The sequence below is a fragment of the Plectropomus leopardus genome, chromosome 4 (assembly GCF_026936395.1).
Source record: "Plectropomus leopardus strain MGB_pleo_1.0 chromosome 4, ASM2693639v1, whole genome shotgun sequence".
NCBI lineage: Eukaryota > Metazoa > Chordata > Actinopteri > Perciformes > Serranidae > Plectropomus > Plectropomus leopardus.
The window spans coordinates 18,400,022-18,418,046 of NC_142179.1; the positions used below are offsets into that span (position 1 = coordinate 18,400,022).

The 18,025-nt window shown below is 38.9% G+C and overlaps 1 protein-coding gene across 4 annotated transcripts in view; it reads right to left on the minus strand.

Annotated features, from left to right (window-relative positions):
• Positions 1-18,025, minus strand: part of unc5ca (unc-5 netrin receptor Ca) — a 469,386-nt gene that overhangs the window by 34,323 nt on the left and 417,038 nt on the right. For all 4 annotated transcript variants that reach the window (XM_088076697.1, XM_088076696.1, XM_042487541.2 and 1 more), the window contains 7 exons: positions 15,070-15,287; positions 12,930-13,065; positions 12,136-12,223; positions 8,153-8,321; positions 4,655-4,888; positions 2,698-2,847; positions 1,613-1,777 (listed from right to left, as the gene is read on the minus strand). In XM_088076697.1, coding sequence (XP_087932823.1) covers positions 1,613-1,777; positions 2,698-2,847; positions 4,655-4,888; positions 8,153-8,321; positions 12,136-12,223; positions 12,930-13,065; positions 15,070-15,287 — 1,160 coding nt within the window. The remainder of the gene's footprint in view (positions 1-1,612; positions 1,778-2,697; positions 2,848-4,654; positions 4,889-8,152; positions 8,322-12,135; positions 12,224-12,929; positions 13,066-15,069; positions 15,288-18,025) is intronic.

Here is an 18,025-nt window from a genome sequence, read left to right on the forward strand (position 1 = left end):
ATCAAAACTAAAAACAGTATTTATATACTTGACACAGGAAACAAACCCTAAACTTTTAGCTTCTGAAATAATTATGTGCAAATGCACACAGTGTCTCTCTTAATGGGAAGTTGAACAGCAGCTCTGCTCTCTGCTACGCTTACATTTCAGTAACGTAACTAATATTTCTCTCATTAATAATGTATTATTCCACCCTCCTTCAACCCATCCATGCATCCCTGTGTGTGTAATAAGCAGAGTGTAAGTGCATTGTGAACCTGCCTATTTAGGTGCATCTCACCACTCTACTATCTGAATAATGTGCCCTTTAAATGGCAGGAAAACAATGCACCACTCGGACTTAAGACCAAGTTTTTGTTGGTCAGTGGCGCAATCGCTTTCTGCTGCCACAAGATAGCAATCCGCAAACAATGCACCTGACAACACCTCATTTTTAGAGATGCAAGATGAGCGCAATTTGTTTCTTACAAAATGTGGACACTGGCAATGAAAATAACAACTGCGTGGGTCTGAAACTAGCAATGACATTTGTGTTGCTGTTTGCCACTTTATGCTGGGTGTAAGATAGGGCCCATGTATATGCTGACTAATAAGTAACATGAAATTTCCAAACAGAAATGCCAAGTATGGGCATACGTTTTAGAAAAATTTTAAACTGAGTCCCTATTGTGTTATCTTTCCACCTGATCCAACTAAAACATTTTTTAAACACTTTATAATGTCCCCTTCAGTATATATCTTAATCATAACAAAAGAAATGAGCTAATCCTGATTAAAAATGTTTTTTTTCAACTCTAAAATAGGTCTCAGAAATCCAGGATCTGTTAGGCTCTTGACTTTTATGCATACACTTTGATAAATACACACAAACAAACACTAGTGCATAACAATGGACAGGATGACATAAAAGCGGTGCCAGGATGGCTGAAACAGCAGGATGTATCAACATCATTAACTGGAGCTACCTTGAAACTAAACTCCACATTCTGACACTGGTTCAGCAACCAGTGCTGTGTTCAAACCTCCCGACTGCTGCAGCTGTTCCTCTATATTACGTCAAAAATCAACTTACCTGGTTAAATGAGGGTTAAAAAATTCTAAAGTGCAACGCTATCACCCATGAACGCCTAGAGAGAATTCAAAGCAGTGACATTCCAGAGGAACTGTCTGACCTCCGACCGAAACTGTTCACACACGGACAGACAGACAGACAGACAGACAGACAGACAGACAGACACACACACACACACACACAGTGACTCTGTGGTTACATGGACTAGCAAAATCAAAGACAAGTTATTCCTCTCGTGTTACGTGACCTCTAGCCCCAGTATGAATGATTGAACAGAGTCACAGAACCATAGCAGGAGCTCTGACTGTCTGACAGATAGAGAAAAACTTAGTGACTTTAGGACCTTTAATACGGGAATGTAGAAGCTTTTCTCTCTCTCTCTCTCCGACTGTGTTCACTTCTCTTCAGTATGTGTCACTTAATCCCTCAGTGTGTCCTCAGACAGTGTGAGATAAAGCTGCATTCCGCAATTTTGTTAGCCAACACTCAATAAACAGCGCGCTTTTTCTCCTGTATGCATGTGGATTCCTAAAAACTTACCTCCTCCAATGTGTTGCTGAGCTGAAAGATCTGTCCTTCTCCTTCCACCTGCCGTACACACAGTTTGCAGCTGATCTCTGTGGTGGCTGGGCTCAGTCTCTCCAGGGTGAAGGTACAGTGAAGAGTTCTCTGACTACCACTCCACACCTGGTAGAATGGGATCTCCTGGAAAACATATATAATATGCATATTTTGAAAAACTAAATTTCAGGCGGGTAACATAGGGGGTAAAACATATTTGAACTGTGCCCATGATTTGATAAAATATGAATTACTGCATCCTTAGAAATATGGAGTTTGTCACTTTTTAAGTTAACTTCTGTAATTGAAGAGAATTCATCAAAGTGAATTATGGTGAAGATATTTTAATCTGTATCAAAGATTATATAGAGAGACATCTCATGGCAAAATAAAACAAGAATCACAACATTACATTTTTCCTCCTTACCAATAGCGCTATTTATCAATCTAGATTGTTTTGAGTCGCAGAGTGTTGGAAATATCAGCAATAAAGATGTCTGCCTTCTTGTCTGCATTTGGCTTGTGGCACCCAAAGAGCCCAAAGAATACATTTGAAAAACTCAACAGCAATGCAGAAATTATGACCTGGCTACTTAGGATAATCCACTGCTTTGTTGTGAGCAGTTTCATGAAGGAACTGTTTTCTTTCTACCAGATTACGCACACCAATTGTATCAATGTGCAAAGGGAAGCTTTTATTGGTAGCTCACCTAGCACCATTGAGCTAAGCCAAGCTCAGCCAAGTAGGGCATTATTAATATTTACAACAGACACTGTCACAAGCACGAGCCTCGCATCCATGAGTATTTGCATGCTCACTTCTGTGCAGTGATACCGTTGGCAGGTAGTTTAGTGTGGTGTAGTAACAGGCGAAAGACCATGCTACAAGTGTGGCACAAATATACCAAATATGCATTAGCACAAAGGAATACCTTAGTTTATCCTTGTCTAGCTACTATAGGTAGTACTACAGTACTATATATAGTATTTGTGCATGTGAAGGTTTGTTATACTGTCTGTGTTGCGTCCAGTACCTTTAATGTATACGGAAATATCCCTCTCACCTGATACTTTGCAATGAGTTTGCTCTTCCAGTGTGTGTGTGGCACATCATGGATTGACAGTCTCAGATTGTGTGTGCTGTCTTTAAAATTCAGAGTCTTTGGCTCATCCAGAAGCTTCCCTCCCATCTGGGTCTCCATCTGAAGAACCTCCTACATTAAACCACACACACACACACACACACACACACACACACACACACACACACACACACACACACACACACAAATAAAACCAAAACTTATTTCAAATTTCCTTCTCAACTTTGCTTCCATTTTGCTCAGTGAACCATTTATTATCATACAGCATTAGAGACTGCAGAAAGCCTTTAATTTATCTTGCATAATAACTGCCGACAATGGCGTCCTGAATGTTGCCTTGAAGTACACAGCACCATGAAACACATGAAAGTCCTCATTAAGATATCATCAGAGAGCTCAGTAGTTGTATTCCCCGGATTTAAGCAAAGCTTAGCTTTGCTAACTGCACTCAGCTGAAGAGAGACATTTAGATGCTCAATAAAAACCTTGATTAATAATGCACCACCAAGTCAAAGTACTGCTGTTGTAAGATGTGGAAAATGAAACAAATCTTTAAAGTAAGACAGTAAAATTAAATTACTTCTATTGACTTTAGAGGATGACCTTAATGCATCATATTACTTATGGACAAAAAATACAGAGAAAAGTAATAACTAAATGATTATTCAGTTATTTGATATTGGGTTTTTTCATCAGCTTTCTCTTTTTTCCAGCATGACAAAACAGCAATCACAACTTTTCCTTGTGCAATATTCTCAAAATTTTAAGAAAACTGTAACTACTGCCTCATTCAGGACAGTCAGAAACTGATCCATGTTACGGGAAAATTTTATGAACCAAAGAAAGCAGTACATTTCACAATGCTGTGCTGCAGTTGTTACAATAATACACTGCACACACATTGTCCTGTGGGGATTTTTGCTCATCCTTTTCAAATTGACTTCTGTATATCAAGTGGGCCTACACCAAAAGAGTACTATGAAAGTACCTTTGCCCAACAGATGCAAAATGATAAACACACACATATTGATAACACCAACATATTAACAGGATTGTGAACTGTACACATAAACTTAAATGAATAAATGAACACACACCCACACAAATGCTCATACTGATATAAGAATGAGTAATCAGTATCATTTTTGATGCCTCCTACAACTTTTTTAAAATAATCAATTTCTCCTTCCCATCATCCTCCTACAGCTCTACAGAAGATATACAGCAGAGACTTCCCCTTTGAAACGCAACCGATCAATTATACTACACGCAGTCTCCATCATTAAAATGTCCACCTCTGAACTTTGTTTTCAAGCTACAATTGCTTGTTTGAAATGGTAAAACTGGGTGTGTGTTGATGTTTGTGTGAGTGTGTATGTGGCTGTGTGTCACACTGACACTTGACTTATCATTGCATGCATAATTACTAATGTTAATCTCCCGTATCAGATGGTCCCACAGTGCTTTGAATTTGTTTAAATTCTAAAGCGTCGTTATTCTGACATTGCTTGACCCTGTTTTGTTTACCGCTTTTCAGCTCACTTCCAGAAGACTAGAGGTGAGAAAACTTCTGTTTATGACTCTAGACAATCACTTCTATTCAAGCCATAATACATTGTATTTCAAATGCAAATTACAAGGGAACTGTTTAAGCATGGGGGTCCAAAAGAGAACAAAATTCCTCCCAGGACTAAAGAACATAACAAAAGACTCAGCCTGAAATACTGTATAATAAGAAAATAAACACACATCTCTTTCTTATATTCACTGTTATTGAACAAAATGGAAAAGCTGGGCAATTGTGCATGCTGTAGGTTCATACTGTATGTAGCCTATATGTGTGTGTACATATAGGTTAGTTAGTCCATTAGAAAATAACTAATAATTGGGTTTGATTCATTTAGTTTCAATACTTTACCTTGAGTGCATCCTGTGTGTCATCAAGACAATAGACCCTGATGTGATAGTCCAAAGTTGTGCAGGATACGGGTCCAAAAACAGCCAGTTTGAGCCTTTTGGCGGCTGCCTTGCAGATTGACTGGCCCACCAGGCAGTAAGTCCCCAGTGTCTCTGTTAAGATGTGACATGCCTCCGAGTCCATCTGCACATAGCAGGGGGTGGTGAAGTTTTCCTCTCCCACTACAACCACATCCTGAAGGAACCACACACACACACACACACAAACACACACACACACACACACACACACACACACACACACACACACACACACACACACACACACACACACACACACACACACACACACAAAGTTACACAGTTTTAGACTTCCAGAGTGTCCTGCTGGGTCTATGATGGGTGGCTGAAACTGGCATGTTGTAAATTTACCATGTGAGCTGTCACTGAAGAGATCTAGGGCTTTATTCAAGACAGACTACCATACTTTCAAAATCATCTCTATGTCCAATTACTGCTCTATTATAAGTATTTATTATTATATATTTATGATTGGCCTCATCTGTCTTTTGATCTGATGCCTTTTACAGCGATGATTTGATGCTGTCAAAGCTCTACAGTTTGTCCAACTGTTTCACATTAAATCAAAGACATAATTTATTAGGTTTGTGAGAACAGCATCTCTGATTAAACAATACACCATCATCAACAAAGTGACAAGTATGACATAACAACATTCTCGTGCTGATGGAGAAACAGTGAAAATGTAGACTATTATGAAATTATAAAGTGAGCCATACTCAATCTTACCAACCCTCCATTTTCCTGGTTAGACTCATGTTTTTTATTGCCCTCTCCATGTTTCCTCCCAATGTCACAATCTTCCCATTTTTCACTCTATTCATGACAAATTTTCAGAACTTTTTTCACTTTTTGTTATCACAAGCTGTTTCTGGCACTATAAAGCATATATCAGCACAAGACTCTACTTGCAAGTCTACTGTTTCCACTCAGACAAAAATACAGCTTCACCAAATGTCGTTTCTTGGCATGCATGTGACGCAGAAAAAAAGCTGCTTGCAACTTGTCAGAGACAGAGCAAAACCTAGAGAACGCTAAGGGGAAGAAATACTCAAGCAAATTTCATACATCCTAGAAAGACAAATTTCAACTTCAAGTATTACAGGAAAGGGGCATGCATTTGTAAAAACTGCTGTATTCATTTTTCTGTTGAGCAAGGGGGTTGCCCAGTGAAGTCAAATGAATAAATTAAAATGATAAATATTATTTCATGCCAAAGATTTACACAAGTTTACGCCAGAGGGTGCAAATTATTCTGTGTTATTTTCTGAGAATTAAAATGAAAAAAATATTTATTAATTATTTTATTTTCATCCTTAAAAATGACAGGAATTCAGATAAACTAAGTTTCTAGAACTAAAAATCGTGTCCCTGCTTTGATTTTGAAATCCTCCATGTGTTTGAGGTCTGAAAGTTGGCAAGTTTGGCCACACTCCAGGTTATTTTGTTTTTCCCCTGTATTTGGGAACAGCCTTTATTTGTGTGTACAGACTGCTTTTAGTGAGACCTGGGCAATATTTGAATACTGTCTTTATTTGAGAATTTACAGGGATTAAGCCACATCCTGTCTGTTAACATGACACAACTGGACCTGTGGTTGTAGCAATTTCAATAAATGCAAACAACTCCTGAATAAACAGGCTGTGATTTCTAACTGATGCCTTCCTTTGTTACTATAAACAGGTGTTTTTCAATGAAATGTCAGCACTGTTGTGTGAAGAGCTGTGCCACTATTTAGAAATCATTGTTGAGCAAAATAAATCCTACTGTAATTTTTAAATTTGAATTATTTTGGCTGTGAATCCTTTTAATAAGGCAATAAACAGTGTGTGACTCATCTTGTCCATCCAGTATTTCATCTTAGAAAACTACATAGTGGATTTTTCATTCACCATATTCTCTGTTCTGTGATTTATGTTGAGACACTGAATTGAAATGTAAATGCATGTCTGGTTGTACATGTGACTTCTGAGACTAAATCAAGGTGTCCATTAGGAGAATGATAGCACTTGTTTGGAGCTGCTGTCTGTGAAGTGTGTCCAATCCCGCTGTGATTATCTATTGGCTGTTGCTCATATCATTTCTACAGCTTTCTGTCGCAGCCAGAGTTATGGTAAATCCATACAGCTCTCTGGGTTGGGTGAGGATGCACCGGCTCACCGTGCTCTTTTCATTAAGTACTGAGTCTTTATTTAGCTGTGCACATATCCACGTTTGCATGTGTGACTGTGAGTGCATGTCTGTGGATACAAACATGCTGCAGCATGCATCTGTCCTACACGCACCTGTGATACAAATATTGAGTTTTGAAGCACAGCTCATGGGGAGCTCTGTTCCTATAGATGAGCGTGCCGAATCAATACAAAGAGGTTGGAAAGCAATATGGTATGAATCTGTTATTACTGGTAATCACAACCGTGGCTGCTCCCCCCTGATGTGAGGGGAATTCAATTACCTTCTTTTCCCTGTTTTGGGGAAAAGTTTCTGATGGGAAATGGATGTTCTACTGAAATAAGAGAAAAACAAATCGACTTCCTGATGAAATTCCACTTTTCATTTTTCTCGTCTTTACCCACTCTGCGCCCAACCCCTTCTGTGTTTCTCTCTCTCCATCTCTCACTCGCACATACACACACAAAGACACACACACAGAATCTTATGCATGGCTAATTGTGCAGAGACATTGTGTTGAGCTGTGATAAGCAACAGAAGACAGCATACGGGGGCCTTGTAGACACAGTGATGCTGCAAGACAGCCTTATCACCCACACCCACACACAAGGATACACGCACGCATTCACACACAAACAGACACACGCGCACATATATAGGCAGTCACGCACACACAGAAGCAGATTGCTGAGGTAGAGACTTCATGCTGAGAGACACGGGAGGAGGGAGAAGGAGAAGTGTAGAAAAAAAGGAGGGATAGAAACATAAGAAGGAAGATGAGAGAAGAGGAGGATGGCAGGAGCATAACAAATTGCTTCTGATAGGAGTCTTCAACCCCCTGCTTGTCTGCTAGCCTGTAGGCACTTCGTGTTTACTGAATTTTCTCTCCTTTCCTTTCTTTTCTCTCCCTCCATCTCTGCATGTGTGTACGTGTAATGCAGGCCATTCTTCTGGGAGAAGACGATAATGTTTGTTTGCACACATATGCTGTGTGAATCATACTGTGTACCTGTCTATGTCTTCATGATATGACTGTATGCAGGTGCATGCTTATTTTGTGTAAATGCATTATATACATTGGATTATTACACTGCAAGATGTGTTTGTGCATCTAGATGTATCTGTTTTATCAGATTTGTCTGCAACAAAGTGGCAGCTATTCTCTCTGCAGGTTCACAAGTTGCACTTTATAGCTCACTAACAACAGAGCAACAAAAACACAAAAGATGCAGTGCTGAGCACTCACCTCCCACTCTCCCATTGCCAGTTGGTTCTTGAGCTGTATCAGCCAGTCTTCCTGGACATTGTCAGCACAGTGGTGGATGGTGAGGATCACCGGTCTGGTCAGCAGGGCTCCTGGAGGTCCACAACTCACCACTGGGCTCAGCACTGTCTGGATGTCCTCTACCGGGGGTCTGGAAAAGACAGATAACAGCGAGGTGAGATGATTCTTTAGAAAAGACCGACACAAGGGCTGCACTGTTGGCTACCTTTTAATGGGAGTCTCAACTGCAGAAAGCTGTACTGATTTCACTCCTGGGCTGTGTTATTTTTCATAATGTTCATGTATGGAAAAACCCAGCTGGCTTAATAAAGAAGGCAGGTGGACAGTTAGGTTAAAGTGAGCCAGACTAGACTAGATTTGATGAGAATATCAGAGAACATAACAGATAAGAGCAGAGCAGCAGAAAAATTCAATCAGAGGATGATAAGTGCGGTCAGCAGGGCTGCAGTTGGGCCTCAGCTGGAGTCAGTAGTTCAATAAATGAGTACTGGTCACAAGCTCTCCTGCTTTTAGCGTAAATTCAAACCCTGTCTCCTAGAAATTACTTTGTATGTTACTAGACTGCTCTCTTGATTAGGATGTTGTGGCACTGTAATTGCTGCCATGATCATGTTCACAGACAGTGTTTCATTCAGGTAACAAAATGCTACATTTATGTGGTGTAGAGAGGGTCGTGGGGCAGCAAAGTACAGAACCTTGGGTCACAGAACCCCAGTTTGCGTCAGAGTTTAGGCAGTTTAGGCAACAAAAGCACTTTGGTTAAGGTTAGGGAGGTAAATAATAATAAGGTTAATAATAATACTACTACTACTACTACTAATAATAATAATAATAAAAGTAATTACGACTCGTCTGAGGCTTAAGCAAAAAAGCACTTTGGTTTAGGTTAGGAAAAAAGTTTGATTTTGGTTCAATGTTCATTTAAAAGGTAATAAGAAAAATAATGATGTAAACTACAAGGTGATATATTCCAAGATAAATAATTTTTGCAGAAAACAACTGAATTAACTTTTCAGTGAACATTTTGCTGATACATTTGATATCAACATTTTTGCAACTAATAACATTTTCTCATTATGTTAACAGAGAACGCAGTTTGCTCTGCATAAGTTTCCTTAAAATGTATTTGCTATTTTTAATTTGTTGTGTATAAACGTAACTTTAAGGAGACAGGGCTGGCAAATTTGCATACAACACTCACTAACAAATGTATGCCGCAGCCCAGGAACAGAATACCACAAACTTGTACTGTCAATTAATATGAGATTATACACAGTGAACCCTCAGTATTTATCATTTCTTAGCATTCTATCATTAGCAAATTAAAAAGTAACATTTTTAAAAAATAGTTAAATATGAAAATAGATATGAACATGTCTGTGTTCTCCTGTGTAATCTACTATCTGGTCATTTTCTTCCCTCATCTTGCAGAAGATATTTATTGACTGGGAAAGAAGCCCATACAGACAGAGGAGATGGATCTTAATTTTAACACAGACTTTTTTTCAGCCCACCTTGTGTCAAGGGGGAACTAATCCTTAGCAGTATTATTGATTTGGCGGTTGGAGCTCATTATTGACTCATGATGAGTTCACATGGGTAGAAGCTAACGGATAAAAACAGTACGACTATAACAGCACCCTTGACTTACTGAATGCAGAGGTCATCCCTTAATGAATTACAGTGTTATTGTTATTTTATTGTAGGTTACCTATCTTTTATCATATAAATAGAGAAAATAGATGCTGTGTTGCTTGCCAAGTGTTGCTGAGGCAAGTCAATGGCGCTATGTGATTTCTGCTAGCCAGATATTGACTGTGAGGAAGACAGAGGACAGAGGAGAGGTTTGACTCTTACAAATACTGTAGTGCACTGCAGGGGGCCTAATTCTTATTGACTTCTTCTGATCGGGGAGAAGTTAGAATGGATGCATTGGATAGAAAACATGAGCCAATTGTCCTAAAGCTCAGGTCATGTAGAAGCTTTAAAGAGTTATTTCATCCACATTATTAAAGAACATATTTCCTCACTTAACCCCCATGGTATTAAGCCAAGCAGATACTACTCCTGTTTTTTGGGCCACTTTTTTAGATTGCTGATTCTGAACATTTTGCCGCCACCCCCAATACAGTCAAGGTGAAATGAATTTAGTTTGTAGTGCTCACAGCACTAAATAATTGTACTGAAACAAATCAAAAGCAATGTGTCCTTCCAGAAAACAGTTCCCTTGTTACATTGCATAACCCACAAACCTTGCAGCAAATAAATTAAGAAGCACTGCGACAACTGTTGACAGCATCTTCAGTCTATTGTACAGTGTTGCTTTTGGATTATTATTGTTGTTGTTGTTATTATTGATGGGGCCAGGCAATATGGAGAAAATCCAGTATCACAATATTTTTTACCGAATACCTCAATATCAATATTGCGCCATATTGCAGGATTGACTTTTGGTGCTTTAACCAAGCAATTACATAATCAGATTTTTGATAAATAATCATCAGTAATATGACTATAATGACTAAGTAGGTAAAGGCAACTAATAGAACAGCTGCAACAGGAAAATTCAGAAAATTACATCAGTTTACTGTAATGCAACCATTACAAACAGGAAAAGACAACACTTGATATGTTTTGATATGCAGACATCCAAATTCTAAGATGATTAGTCTCATATGAGGATATTGATTTAACATTGATTTATACTGACCATCCCTACTTTTGGTTAACTATTTTTAATATTAATTAATATTAATATTAATTCTATTGCAAAAAAAAAAAATCACAGCTATTTAAAAACCAAATAAAAACAAAACATATCAGCACTGGCTAAATACCATTATATAACTGAATGTTTGGCTTTAGAGATGGATTTCAAATATGCCACTTGCTGTTGATATAAATGGTTTAGCTGTGTTTGTGAAAAAAAGGAAGACATACAGAGCACATTACAAGGATACAGACTGACTTATATTATTTAATCTCTTTTGCTCTTAAATGTTAACAATTAACATTTTGGATATCATCTGCCATATAGGTGTGTGCCTGAGGGCAGGTTTTTGAGTTTTGTCATATTGTAGGTATTTCATGTGGTCACTTTAAATAAAGTGCTGATAATTTTCTCCCAAATTTGCAACAACAGGAATATAGACATTTACTTCCTTGTTTCTTATGTCCCACAGAGAGCTTTACCTCACTCATGCACAGGGTTTTGGGGTAAAGGATTATAGTACATGTAACAGGATTACAGTAATCCCAAAAATAACCACTAATCTGTTAGTTACTGTGGAAACGGCAATCTCTTTGCATATGCTGTCAAAAGCTTGGTGTTTGTTTTTGGGATCTATAACATGGCATGAAGTGAGGAGAAAATCTGTTGTTGCATTGCAGTCGACATTAGTTTCACACATCTTACAATAATGGCTGTTATAAGCTCCACATTTGGATAATAGTATTGATTGTGAAATTTGGAAAGCGCTGATTAACTATGTAAATTATGTGGATTACTGTACAGATTATAACGTTAAGTAGGTAATAATTAATGTGTAAAAAATTCCCCTATAATCTTCTCAACTTTAATTCAGGCGCTAATGCAGGAAATCTGTGGTATTAACTGACCTCTGCTGAATGAATCACCACCAGAATGTGTGCATAGATGCACTATACACTATAAATAATAATGATTCATCCATCGCTGTGCATCCTAAGCCCATGTCACACTGTGAAAGTCTCCCCATGCAGCCATACAAACAGGTCTGAGAAGCCGGTGCCCAGGAGAGAGACGGAGAAGTGCAGACAAAGGAAAACAAAGAAACAAGAAGAACATAGAGGGAGATGCAGAGATGAAGAGAAAAATTGGGACAACAGGGAACAACATAGAGAAACATGAACCATGAAAGCCACAGCGAGGAAAATTGAGGGGGGAAAAAAAAGGCAAAACTTACCTCAAGCTGTCCTTCCTGTGCACGGTCACATACATCTCGTACACCCTACCCTGAGGAACAGCACCCGCTGGAACCAACAAACTCACACCTGCAGGAGGGAGGACAGGGGAAGCAGAATGGATGGAGGCAGAAATAATGAGTGCCATCACTGGATTTATTAATTTCACCATGCACAACTGAATTATTGAATGTGCAACCCATAATCACTTTATCTTTATGATTAATTATCGAATAATAATTTTTTAAAGGCAACACGTGCTAAACTTTCTCTTGAATATATCATCAAGCGGATTGTGCTGCAGTGTTTTATAGCTTCTAAGAGCTGCTTCCTATCAGCAGGTTACATAATTCATTATTTCACTCTGCCCACTGCTTTTAAATCCTAACATAAGTCTGCTGAGTTTTTTTTTCTTTTGAAACTAGGTAGTTAGAGAACATCCCAAGGCTGTTTTTTGTATTATGTTGACTGTGCAGTATTAGCTCTAACCTTACTTTATGTGGTCAGCTTTTAATACAGGAAATTAATTTGATTCTACTCAAATCTGATACTTCTTTTTAATCAGGGTCGACTTTGATGGCATTCATTATCTTTAGCGGTTAATGTAAATATCATTAGTTCATGTAATCATTGAAAAATGTGTGCCCTCTCACATCTTTTCACTGACTTGTTATCACTATACCTCTACAATTTACCTCAGGTCCTGTCTGAACACAAACCAACAAATTGCTGCTGCATTGTCATTAGAGAATAACTAGGTTCATGATTAGCTCTTAAACGTGCGCAGAAAGTTTACCAGAGTTGGGTACGATGAGGTGTCCCCCTTGGTTGTTGAAGGATCCGTGAGCGGTACATGAGGGGTCTCGTGTCCGGGCCAGGCTCTGGTTGCGAAGATTCATGGTGTCGCTATTATCCAACAGAGACTGAGTAACCTAGGAATCAAATGACAACAGTCAGAATGACAATACAGTGGAAACTGTTTATAGTCGAACATGACAACATATAAGAAAAAATGTAGTACTATATCTTATTTTACTTTACTCCCATGATACTTTGCGTCGCAGTAACCTGTGTGCTTCCAGTTGGCTACTAAGGCTGGTGCTGCGTGCACATTGACATCACAATGGGAAACAAAGTCATTTTCTCTCTATAAAAAAAAGTTGTCTCCTCAAAGCTTATGGCTGCTAGTGATGGAGACAGAAAATGAATGGGGAAAGCACCTATGGTTAAATCCACCCATATCATTTGGATTGATATTACCTGGTCGTGCAACGCCCCCATAACTAATCAGCTGTGCTTATTCTGAAACAGTCTATAAAATTCAGTAAATAGAAGGGATGAGCAAGGATAAAATTATCTATCTGAAATGGGAGGGGTCTACCCAGTAGTTGTTATTTGAAGCTTTAATATAGGTCAATCAGAAGTTGCTTTATTTATTATTTATTAGAAAACTATTTACAGAACAATATCAGGACTTAGCCTTAGATTATTTTTGATCACAAGGGGAATAGAGACTGAACACAGCTGTCCAAATGGTATTTCGTAAAGAAAGAAGATATATAGTATATAGTGATCAATTTGACTCGGACAGAAATGATCACCATAAGCAGATTCCACTTTAGTCAGAATGACAGTGGTTAACACACACTATACCAGACAGTACTGGATAAGAAGCTGTTCAGCAGAGACTTCATGAACTGGAAGTTTGGAGGTATTACATAGAAAATAAAACATAATAATGAATCGATGTATGGTGTTTCTGGGCAATACAGCAGCAGAGCAGAGGGGCATTCACCAAAATAAAACTTTTTACAGTAATGCTTCTCTATTGTACCTTTTTGACATGAGAAGAATCTGAATAATTTTGTAAAATCCTTGGGACTGCAAAATGAAATTTTAGTAAAGGGGTTACTGAGAATGTAGTCAATGTCATGTCACATTCATGCTGCCTGAGACCTATAATGTGGGCAGGCATTGATCGTAACAGTATAGTCCACTGTATACCCTTATTCATAAAATCGATCTGCACCCATGCTCTGTGGAGGCTGAAAGACATTTGAAGAAAGAAAATGTATTTTAATGAAACCAAAAGTTCATGAAGGTCCAGAGAAGTTTCACTGAGCAAGGCCAATCTCTGACTCTATAGGTCTGTGTGTTATTGGAACCTGCTATGCTCTCCTTTGCACTAGAATTTTACTGCATTCATCAGGATGCTTTTATTTTTCTCCTCTTGTTTTTCGGTAACCATTAACTAGAATGCCACAGGGACAATCTGCATCTGCCTGGAAGCGCTGCCATAGGGCTGAGCTGACAGGCTGTGAGAGGAGGCCGGATTTACAATAAGATGTATGAAACCACCTTAGGGTAAGTGGTAAAATATGACCTGCTTTGCATTTCCCTTTCAAAATGTCCACTGTGAGATGTAAAATAAGGACTTAACATTCAGTAGTTTACTCCACCACATCACATGAAGCTGACAAGAACTAGCCTTAATGTGTTAAAGACAAACACCAGATGAGAGCAAGCGAAATAGCCTCAAATTAGCACGGCAAGGTCAGTCAGGAGGTTCAAAAGTTCACGATTAAAAAACATCCATAATAACTGGGAAAATCATCAGAAGGTGCTAGGTATGTCGAGCTCAAAGATAGTGAGTTTAGCTCTCGTACTGCCTCAAGACAGGTGCAGTGATGACACCGAGCGGTCTCATCTGTATTTGTGACAACTGACTCTGGTATGCATGCCATGTAGTTGACAGAGCAGAGGGAGGAAACTGGGGCACTGAGCTGCATGTATACTAATAGTGTTTGGTTTTGTATTTATGTGACCGGGAACACAAAGCTACTGAGTTTCAGTACTTCTCACTATGCTTCTGCAGTGTAACCTCACTTCAGGAGGAAATATTCTAAATCCTATTCCTCATACAAAATATTACATACCTTAGGAGACAGTTTGGATGTAAAGTCTCCTCCGAGGTCGTCCTGTGGTGTAACCAGACCAGAGGAGTTGTACACTTTGATCTTCAAGTTAGGAAGAGGATCCAGCAGAGGAGAGTTGGTCATTGGGATTTTATCTGACACATCATGGAGGGCATACACTGGACCACGATACATGGCAGCTGCATTTGTCAAGTCAGGAGGAGCTGTCAATAGATCAGCTAGAGGGATGAAGCAGAAGACAGAGAGGGAGAAGGGGGAGAGACAGATGAAGGGGAGAAAATATTAATAAGAGAAAACACAACACAAATACCATCAGTCAAGTTTCGAAGAATGCTCTGCTGTTCAGCTAACAGCTGACGTGGTCAGAGAAAATGCTGTCTGACTGAGACAGAGAGTGAAAGTAAAGGGTGAAGCTTCAAAACCTCAACTGTAAAAACTGCAACACATGGCTGCAGAGGGTGACAGATGTGGGGAAACTGTAGATCAGTGAGCAGGAATAAGAGGAGTGAGACGAGAGCAGGCAACTCTGCTGATAAGGTATCAGTGTCTAGTGTGATACACTGCAGTACACAGGGGCATGACCTGGATCAAGGGCTAGTCATGGCTGCTGCGCAGAGAGAGAGAGAAAGAGAGCGAGAGAGAGCGAGAGAGAGAGAGAGGGACAGAGAGAGAGAAAGAAAGAGTTGGGGTTTTTAAACACTCATTATTCAAAGAAATGTATTCTACTTTTACAATAGTGTACCACATTACAGTCGAAGACTACAATAAGGACCGAAAAACCCTCAAGCTAAGTTCGCTAAAGCAACACATCTGCAAAGGTAATTTCCAAGTCTTTTAAAGAGAAAAGCAAGCCTTCATAATCCAATACATCTCAAAACCATCTGTATGCTTCATTTTAACATAATATTTCTATTCTAGTGGTACTTGTGCTCTAATTGGGGGGAGGTGTGTGTTGGGGGGCTGAGGAGTCAAAAGCAAGGAGCTGAATGAGGGAGGGAACAAAGGGGATACAGTAGAGAGGAGTGGAAAGAAAAGGGGCTTAAATAAACCTGCCTCATGATTATATTGGGTCTCGCAGAGAAACCTTACATACTAGCCTAGGAACTTGAGCATGTTGAAATTTGATTCATTTGTAACATGTCAAAATGTATTGCAACATGGTTACAAGTTTTCAAAATCGATACAAGTAAGCAAATTTCCTCAGAACTGTCAGTTGCACAGTATCACTCTATCATTTGCTAACATTAGCAACCATGCTGCAGGTAGCACAGTAGCAGCAAAAACCCTGGTTTATTTTTGTAAAACCAATAATGTGTTTCCTCTTTCTTAACAAAGTCTCATTTGAAACAAAACAGTAAATTTACCCATCTTATCTAGCAATTTTTCAGCTGTGAATTAAATCTCAGGCAGAAATAGATCTCTCCCCAGCGCTGAGTAAGATGTGATCTGTGGCGACTGAGTGGATTCTACCATTTACAGTGTATGCTGATGTTTTACACTCCTCTTTCTGGAGTTGTAATAGCTGATGCTAATGGTAGAAACTTTTCATGTGCTGCAAGCAAACACTCGAGTGGCCCACTTATACACATAGGAGCACTGTCATGAATAAAACACATCTGCAATGTAAAACATGGGCACTGCAAAAGCACTCATATATTAAAACATGTGTCCTGCATACCAATAATAAGCACACTGCAGTGTACACGCTCATATTCACACGCCAAATTACAGTATGTGGGAATTACATGATGTCAGTGGGGATGGATAGGTAAGACTCTCTGAGACTCCCCTCTGTGCTCATTGTGGATAGGTGAGTGTAAGCCAGAGGGCAATTGCGGGAGCATGGCGACTGCTAATCAGCGCATAATGCTTATCGGTGCACATGTAATATTCAAGTGCTGTTTACAATGTATTGATTTTTTTATAAATCCCACCTACCCGGTTCTACTTTTAGTAATCATCTCTATTCTTTAGACACTTGCGACCTTACTGAATTACATACAGTAGTGGGTTTAATGACTTGATCTTTTGCCGGAAATTCTCAGAAACACACATTTTTGTAATCAAGAAGCTAAAAACCTTTTGCTGTGAAATTATAAGCATAGCAACAACAACAAATACTTGACTTCAGTTTGTTCGAGAATATAAGCCTCACTTCCCCCTAGGTAATGGGAAAGACGCTGCAGCCAAGTGCTGCTGATTGTAATAATAATACATTTGGCAATATCAACAAACAGTAAATCCGACATGGAGATTTACTTTACCAAAGTGGATAAAGTGACTGTGCTCCGAGCCACCCCATAAGACGACAAGTTCAGTCACTCTTGTAGGTAGTTGTGTTTAGCTATCTTGCCACAACCCTTTCCAGTTTAAATGGATAGATCTGATTTTTTTTAAAGTGGGGTTGTGTGGAGTACTCCATAGACAGGATGTTAAATACAGTAGATGTCATTCGGCATGTTTGAACAAGCAGGCAGGGAAATCTAAGCAATCTACTGCTGTAGAGGGGGCAGCAACAAAACATATTTTAGCCACTCAAAAAAAGTCCCACCTAAAACATCCAATATATGTTTAAATATATGCTGTATTTAAAATAGTATAGTTTCACTGCTTTACCTCAATGACTGACAGTGATTTCCAATGGGAAAATTAAGCCGTTACATTGCCCTCTTTAAAGCAAGACGCAGTTAAGTAAAACAGTGATTTAACATTGCTGAACACAGGAGCTGCTGGTGCCTCTATCCGTTATTTTGTTTGTGTTATTGTGCTACTTTGACATTTTAAAGGGTTAGTTCAGAATTACCAAAGTCACAAAATAACAAACTGAAATACTTCATTATAGAGTACAATTAAACTGATAGTGATTTTTTTTTTTTTAAGTGGGACTTTTTTTAGCTGACTAAAATACGATTTGTTGCTGGCTGACATGCACAACAGTATATTTGAAACCTCTGTG